This window comes from Girardinichthys multiradiatus, chromosome Y (assembly GCF_021462225.1).
Source record: "Girardinichthys multiradiatus isolate DD_20200921_A chromosome Y, DD_fGirMul_XY1, whole genome shotgun sequence".
Lineage (NCBI taxonomy): Eukaryota > Metazoa > Chordata > Actinopteri > Cyprinodontiformes > Goodeidae > Girardinichthys > Girardinichthys multiradiatus.
The window spans coordinates 16,391,889-16,400,821 of NC_061818.1; the positions used below are offsets into that span (position 1 = coordinate 16,391,889).

At 39.7% G+C, this 8,933-nt stretch overlaps 1 protein-coding gene across 1 annotated transcript; it reads left to right on the top strand.

The window, feature by feature from the left end:
• Positions 1–4,528: 4,528 nt before the first annotated feature.
• LOC124864412 (gastrula zinc finger protein XlCGF7.1-like) lies at positions 4,529–6,703 on the top strand. Its single transcript, XM_047359203.1, has 3 exons — positions 4,529–4,656; positions 4,909–5,105; positions 5,355–6,703. The coding sequence occupies exons 1-3, from the start codon at positions 4,602–4,604 to the stop codon at positions 5,814–5,816; spliced, it is 714 nt and encodes a 237-aa protein (XP_047215159.1). The 5' UTR covers positions 4,529–4,601; the 3' UTR covers positions 5,817–6,703.
• Positions 6,704–8,933: the final 2,230 nt, after the last annotated feature.

Consider the following 8,933-nt stretch of genomic DNA (forward strand, 5'->3'; position numbering starts at 1 on the left):
AAGTTTTAACTCTTTAACCCCTTAATTGATGCACTCTGTCCTTTTTAATCTTTTCCTTATGTTTTTTTTAATTTTTCCATCAACTGTTTTACTTGAAACTTTTTAAACTATTTAACTTATTCACACTCGAACTCCCACGCTGTGAAAAACCAAACTTATCTTCCAAATTAAAGCACATTTAACACAATCATCCCCACTTTTTCCTTTCATTATTTTATAAATCAGAGTATGAAGAAGGAGACACCCCTGATGCCTCAAGGTTCCGGAACCATTTTTTTTTACCTGTTCAGCGGCACGTCTGCCCACTGGCTTTTCTCCTTTATGAGGTGTAGAAAATTGCTAAAAACCACCCGCAAAACCCTGTGTTTTGCTTTATCCCATTGTTACCAATGAGAACCTCCCTGCCATTCCTTTTGCAGGGTAACTGGGCCCTCAGCTGATGTCCTCCCTCTCGCAACTCTGGAACCTAATTAATTAGTTAGGAGATGATGGTTAATGTGTAATAAAAAATAATAATATACATTATATCAGAGCAACTTCTCACCCAGATATATTTGACGACAAATAGTTCGGATCCAATCAGCCAGAAGCCGCAGGCGGACACCCGGACTCCACCACCGTAATATGGAGGTGGACTGAGAACAACGTCTCCAGGCTGGCCAGGCGTCCGTGTCCCCCTCCTGCGGTCTCCTCTGGCACGTTAGATCCTGTTCGTGACGCTAAAATTGTTGTGGAATTTCCTTATCAAAGTGGGTAGAAGTTGACTCATAACAAGAGAAAATCCGGACTTTGTCTTTATAAGTTTTATTCAAAGGCATTCAGCGTTTGAATGACTCTGTCACCAAGCAAGTCAGTTGAACAGAGCCCCGAATGCTATTTTCACACAGTATTTATACCAGAACATGACAGTGTTATCTCAACTGCAAAGAGTCTGTGTTTTATGACCCAAACCCTTCTTGAGTTCAACAGTGACAAGGTTATCTAGGAACAGACCTAACTGCCCTTCCTGACATTGTCCTAAAGATGGGTCTGAACCATTAAACTTCTGATAATGGCTTTTACAGCTTCTTCCTCTAACACAGATGTTCTGAGGAGTAAAAAAAGGTTATACACTGTTAAATGCTTACTGCAAGAATTTCCATCACAAAACCATAACAAGTTTGATTAGAAAGACGCGCTAAAATTACCTTCATCTACACGCATTAGGTCAGTGTGAAATTCTCGAGCTTCGTTTCTTTGACAAATATGCATTTCTCCATGGAGGTAGTTCTGGAGCAAAATAATTTTGTATGTATAACTGTGAATTTGAAGCCACAACGATCATATTTTGTTCCTTAATACAAACAAAAATCACTGAATACAGTTTACGACTCTGCTGCTGTGAGTCATAAATGCTGCTTTACAATTCAAACCTTTTTTGTAGTGCGCTTTCACTTAGGCTCTGTACTGCAGACAGTGGAGCAAAAAACTGTGGCTTAAAGGTAATTTTAATGGTTATATGTCACATTTTATGTCTTCTCAAATACAGGGGTTGGACAATAAAACTGAAACACCTGGTTTTAGACCACAATCATTTATTAGTATGGTGTAGGGCCTCCTTTTGCGGCCAATACAGCATCAATTTGTCTTGGGAATGACATATACAAGTCCTGCACAGTGTTCAGAGGGATTTTAAGCCATTCTTCTTGCAGGATAGTGGCCAGGTCACTACGTGATACTGGTGGAGGAAAACGTTTCCTGACTCGCTCCTCCAAAACACCCCAAAGTGGCTCAATAATATTTAGATCTGGTGACTGTGCAGGCCATGGAAGATGTTCAACTTCACTTTTATGTTCATCAAACCAATCTTTCACCAGTCTTGCTGTGTGTATTGGTGCATTGTCATCCTGATACACGGCACCGCCTTCAGGATACAATGTTTGAACCATTGGATGCACATGGTCCTCAAGAATGGTTCGGTAGTCCTTGGCAGTGACGCGCCCATCTAGCACAAGTATTGGGCCAAGGGAATGCCATGATATGGCAGCCCAAACCATCACTGATCCACCCCCATGCTTCACTCTGGGCATGCAACAGTCTGGGTGGTACGCTTCTTTGGGGCTTCTCCACACCGTAACTCTCCCGGATGTGGAGAAAACAGTAAAGGTGGACTCATCAGAGAACAATACATGTTTCACATTGTCCACAGCCCAAGATTTGCGCTCCTTGCACCATTGAAACCGACGTTTGGCATTGGCATAAGTGACCAAAGGTTTTGGCCATAGCAGCCCGGCCGTGTACATTGACCCTGTGGAGCTCCCGGCGGACAGTTCTGGTGGAAACAGGAGAGTTGAGGTGCACATTTAATTCTGCCATGATTTGGGCAGCCGTGGTTTTATGTTTTTTGGATACAATCCGGTTTAGCACCCGAACATCCCTTTCAGACAGCTTCCTCTTGCGTCCACAGTTAATCCTGTTGGATGTGGTTCGTCCTTCTTGGTGGTATGCTGAGATTACCCTGGATACCGTGGATCTTGATACATCACAAAGATTTGCTGTCTTGGTCACAGATGCGCCAGCTAGACGTGCACCAACAATTTGTCCTCTTTTGAACTCTGGTATATCACCCATAATGTTGTGTGCATTTCAATATTTTGAGCAAAACTGTGCTCTTACCCTGCTAATTGAACCTTCACACTCTGCTGTTACTGGTGCAATGTGCAATCAATGAAGACTGGCTACCAGGCTGGTCCAATTTAGCCATGAAACCTCCCACACTAAAATGACAGGTGTTTCAGTTTCATTGTCCAACCCCCGTACATCATATTTGACTTTCAGTTGGATGTAATTTTTAAAAATGTGTTAATTTTGGGTTATACAAAGAAAAACTGCAACTTGGTTGATCCTATTGCTTCTCTATGGGATTCAGATCTGGACAATGTGCAGGCCGTATTATACTATTTAATGAGCTGGAGCAATGTCTTCCACGAAGATGAATTTACGCCTGTGTTTTTCAGACAGGGTCGCAATGACTGGATTATTGATGTTATTCAGGTAGTATGAGTATGTCACTGTACCATTCACCTTTATATGTGCCAAACGTTGAGTGGCATTCATCATCTGGTTCTACAAGACACTGCTCACAATGAGCCAAATATCCAGTAACTTTTTGTTACTGGTGTATCTAACTGGACTTTCCAGAAAGTTTCCCCTTTTCTTATCAGTCCAAAGAATATTTTCCCAGACGTCTTGAGATTGACTAAGATGTGTTTGGACCAATGGGAGATGACCCTGTGTGCTCTTTTTGGACAGCAGGGGTTATTGACTTGGAACTTTTCCATTGTTGCCATTGATACCATTTCTAATATGCATGTGTTTCAATGTTTTCTGCAGATGTTAAGCAGAAGGTGATGGTTAAAGAAGCTCCTGTAGACCACAAACCTTGTGCTGTCATGCATGACCCAATGCCTCTCCACATAAAGGAGGGAGTCTGCACCAGTTTGGGGGTAGAGCAGCCCAATGAGAAGAAAGAGATCGATGCCATCAATTTACCATTCACTGTTTCTTTCATTAAGAGTGTTGATGATAAACAGTCCCCTCTGCTCTCACATCTTTATCCAAACCAAATTAAAGGCAGAGAGCTTCTTCAAGAGAACGATGGAGAAGAATACATCAGGATTCAAGATCCTGGAGATGGCTCCATTTCCTCAGAGACTGAAGGCTTTGAGAAGGATAAAGAGGACGATGATGTACAACAACCCATCTCTGAACTGAAACACTTGTCAGACTCTGGACTGAAAACCAAGGACAATGACAAGAAGGAGAGCAGAGCTCCTGGGTCAGATGGAAACATTACCAAACCTTTTGCACACAGTCACTTTCTTCAGAAAGACACAAATTCAGAAATGGGGTCTTCAGGGCAGCTGCCTAATCAATGTTTTACACAGAAGAAAAATGTGGGGTCGCGAAGGAAAGTCCAATCAGGAGAGAAGGTTAGCTGTGAAGACTGCGGTAAAACATCTGTTCAAAAACACAAGAGGGTCCACACAGGACAGAAACCTTTCTGTTGTGATCTATGTAGACAAAGATTTAGCTGTAAAGCAACTTTAAACACACACATGAGAATCCACACAGGACAAAAACCTTTCTGTTGTGATCTATGTAGACAAAGATTTAGCTGTAAAGCAACTTTAAACACACACATGAGAATCCACACAGGACAAAAACCTTTCTGTTGTGATCTATGTAGACAAAGATTTAGCTGTAAAGCAACTTTAAACACACACATGAAAATCCACACAGGACAGAAATCTTTCTGTTGTGATCTATGTAGACAAAGATTTAGCTGTAAAGCAACTTTAAACACACACATGAAAATCCACACAGGACAGAAATCTTTCTGTTGTGATCTATGTGGACAAAGATTTAGCTGTAAATCTAATTTAAACAGACATATGAGAATCCACACAGGACAGAAACCTTTCTGTTGTGATCTATGTGGACAAAGATTTAGCCAAAAATCTAGTTTAAACACACACATGAGAATCCACACAGGACAGAAACCTTTCTGTTGTGATCTATGTGGACAAAGATTTAGCTGTAAATCTAATTTAAACACACACATGAGAATCCACACAGGACAGAAATCTTTCTGTTGTGATCTTTGTAGACAAAGATTTAGCTGTAAAGCAACTTTAAACACACACATGAGAATCCACACAGGACAAAAACCTTTCTGTTGTGATCTATGTGGACAAAGATTTAGCCACAAATCTAGTTTAAACAGACACATGACAATCCACACAGGACAGAAACCTTTCTGTTGTGATCTGTGTGGACAAAGATTTAGCCACAAATCTGGTTTAAACAGACACATGAGAATCCACACAGGACAGAAACCTTTCTGTTGTGATCTTTGTGGACAAAGATTTAGCCAAAAATCTAGTTTAAACACACACATGACAATCCACACAGGACAGAAACCTTTCTGTTGTGATCTTTGTGGACAAAGATTTAGCCAAAAATCAAATTTAAACACACACATGAGAATCCACACAGGACAGAAACCTTTCTGTTGTGATCTTTGTGGACAAAGATTTAGCCAAAAATCAAATTTAAACACACACATGAGAATCCACACAGGACAGAACCTTTCTGTTGTGATCTTTGTGGACAAAGATTTAGCCAAAAATCAAATTTAAACACACACATGAGAATCCACACAGGACAGAAACCTTTCTGTTGTGATCTTTGTGGACAAAGATTTAGCCAAAAATCAAATTTAAACACACACATGAGAATCCACACAGGACAGAAATCTTTCTGTTGTGATCTTTGTGGACAAAGATTTAGCCAAAAATCAAATTTAAACACACATGAGAATCCACACAGGACAGAAACCTTTCTGTTGTGATCTTTGTGGACAAAGATTTAGCCAAAAATCAAATTTAAACACACACATGAGAATCCACACAGGACAGAAATCTTTCTGTTGTGATCTTTGTGGACAAAGATTTAGCCAAAAATCAAATTTAAACACACACATGAGAATCCACACAGGACAGAAACCTTTCTGTTGTGATCTTTGTGGACAAAGATTTAGCCAAAAATCAAATTTAAACACACACATGAGAATCCACACAGGACAGAAACCTTTCTGTTGTGATCTTTGTGGACAAAGATTTAGCCAAAAATCAAATTTAAACAAGCAGAAGAGAATCTACACAGGACAAACCTTTCTGCGGTGGCCTATGTGGACAAGGTCATACCCAAAAAGTAAATTTAAAAACACACATGAGCCTCCACAGGAAGTAGAACTGTCTGTTGTGATCTATTGAGGTTTTTCTAACAAAATAACTCTTTTTGAACCGATTTGGTTTGGGTGCCTTTGTGTTTTGTCAAGCCCTGATGCTTATTCCCACCAGTTTTGGGAATAAGCAAATGTACAACAGTGAGCATTGCACAACAAGGGGGAAAAACTTAGTATCTATGGCATAGTAATAGTGCCAAAATTAAGACTATTGCTCACAGCAATGGCTCCTTCCTTGTTGCAGGAGGCTATATCCATTCCCCCACTCGTTTTTCTCAGTTGTTGTGTCATTGGTCCTTGAAACTAATCCTAACTAGCATTATCATGGCTATTACTGCCTTGTTGTCCCTACAAGAGAAAATTAAGACCATCTGGAGAAATTTGTAATGTTAGATATAATGATTGATTTTCACTGTATAACACTATATGTTAGTTATGCACAAACTTGTAACGATTGATGCAGTGTGTTGAGGATATTTTTTGCAAGCTTGCTGTTAGTTGTGTTTTGCCAAAGGATTCATACTCCTGCATTTTTTTGGGCCTTATGGTTGATTACGCTTTATGTACATGCGCAGGTTGGTTTTTTTTGGAACCCCATTCAAATATGGACATTATTTAGCTGCGTGCTTCTGCAGGCTTGGATTGAATGGACTGGATTCCTGGTTTCATCGCAGGACCTGGGATGACTAGATCCACTGCTGCTTTGCCCTGGATGAAGATAAAATTTGCATTTAAAGAAACACATGGCCTTTGAAATTGACAAATCTACGTAGTAACAAACTGACTTGACTTAACTGACTTAAATTAGGAACTGAATTACAAAAAGGAACTGAACAATCATCCCAAGAAGTGAACATACCAAATGTTTTATAAAGTGGAAACTTTGTGTTGTTAGAGAGTGCAAGAACATTTTTATTTTTTTAATTTTACATTAAATGGTTTACATTTTGGTATCACATTGGTGTTTGTGCTTATTATCCTCCATTTTTGAACCTAGACTAATATAGTTGAAACTATAATATTTGGCAGAAATATAAATTACATCTACATGTAAAAGTTGGTTACATGTGAATGTCAGGATGACTGATTGTGGTATAAAGCGCTTTGGGGTCTCTGGGGACTTGATAAAGCGATATACAATTTCAGGCATTTACCATAACTTATGTTAGCTTTGGAGAGGCTTGTGACTAGTAGGCCTAGGCTGGTCAATCACTATAATACACAAGCACTTAAAAAAAAAATCTTTAGCATGAAATATGGTGGCATACAAAATCTATCAGCAACATGCATTGACAGAATTTACTGTTCAGTTTGACATCTTTTTACTTCTCTTTTTTTAATGGTAGCTGGCACAGTTCTGCAGCAACACATAAGCCCAATATATTAGAAATGTAAGAATTATTAATAGTAGCCACCACTGGGTGCACAACAGTCTCTTAATTTTGGCATTAATACCGTACCATAGGAAAGCAGGACATCGGAGCTCGCTGAGCTGCACGCAATGTTCCTTGTAATGCAAAAAGAGAGCTTCCATAAACTACAGTTAATAAAGAAAAGGAGACGTAGACTCTGTGCAAGAACAATGGTATTTATTAGTTTTCATTTGCATATGTTCTTTATCCGCAAGTGAAACTGAAACAAATAGTTACACAAAGCATGTTTAGTGTGTTGTACGGTATTTTCCTTACCACCGAACTTTTGACCTGCCCCCCAGTGACTTAGGAGTCGTGCAGAAAAACAACGTAGCATGCGGTGCCCGAGTTGAAACAGAGTTCGCGCTTTGGAACCGCGTCATTGGTTCGAAGTCATGTTTGGGAACGGGCCCTGAACCACGTTGGTGGAAAAGAGGTATGTGTGGACAAAGATTTACCCAAAAAAATCAATTTTAAACACACACACAAGAATAAACACTGGAGGGAAAATGGCTAAGCTATGAATACTTACTCAAACTGCAAACCTGGGCCCAGTTTCTATTACTGTTTTTTCCATTCCAGCAGCTACTTTTTTGGTCCTTGCTCTTGAAGAGATATGGCCAGGGCTGAGTAGGGACATGTGACATGAACAGAGGTGTTCACTGATTGGCCATGAGACCAGGAGAAATGAGAAGATTTTCAAAGCGGTAGTGCCAGTAAAAGTTAATAAAACTGAAGACCATCTACAATGATAAGGATGACAATGGCTGGAGCGTGCCAGTTTAAAATATAATTTTACTATTTACAAATCTTTCACCGAGCCTGGAGGCTAAAAGAAAAGAAAAAGGAAACAGTGTCAGCTTTCTGAATTTCACACAGGTGTGGCACACTGTATAACTTCCTAAACCAGCTGATCACACATAAGACACACAAAACAATACCACTACGAAACAGCTTGTTTTGCTCAGAAATGTATTAATGGTCCTTAAATGAACCACCATGTGCAGGAGGAGGAAACAGGCAGAGAGCAGCTGCTTGTAGTCAGACTGCCTGCATCGGGTCAAACGGTAGGAAAACCCAGCTGAATCCACAGAGCACGAATATCCAGAATCCAACCTAGAACTAATTTCACCATGGTTACATGTCAGCAGTTTTGCGCTTTAAAGTCCTTGTCCCCATTTTTGAGACAAAAACTTCTTCTTAAAGCCCAGAATTGTAATTTCTTCAGGCAAACTTTGGAGCAATAGTAGTCCAGACAGCTGCTTTTCTCCTCTCCAGTTCTCATACCACAGCCCTCACATCAAAACCCCTGAGCCCTATTTAATATCAATCATAGTGTAATTCTGTTCTATTTCTGTTTAATGTCATTATCATCAGGCACAAATGGCTTAGGTTTAAAACAGAACTTTTAGACAGAAGCCTACAGATCTTTGGGACTTGGACATTTTTGAGTAGCTTGCAGACTGACAAACTGTGGGCACCCCCACAGTTTGTGGTGTTCCTCAGTCACAGATCCACAATACTAATAAAACAAGTCTACATAAATGCAGTTATCAGTGAAAGCAACAATTTAGTCTGGATCACATTTTGAGACTTGAAGCATGATCTTTTCATATATTTCTGGGTTTCATGGCATAGTTTTCTGCATACATGGCAGTTACATTAACTGCTTCTTCACTAAATAAAGTTTTATTTGCTTTATGTTTTATATTATATTGCACAGTTTTTTATCT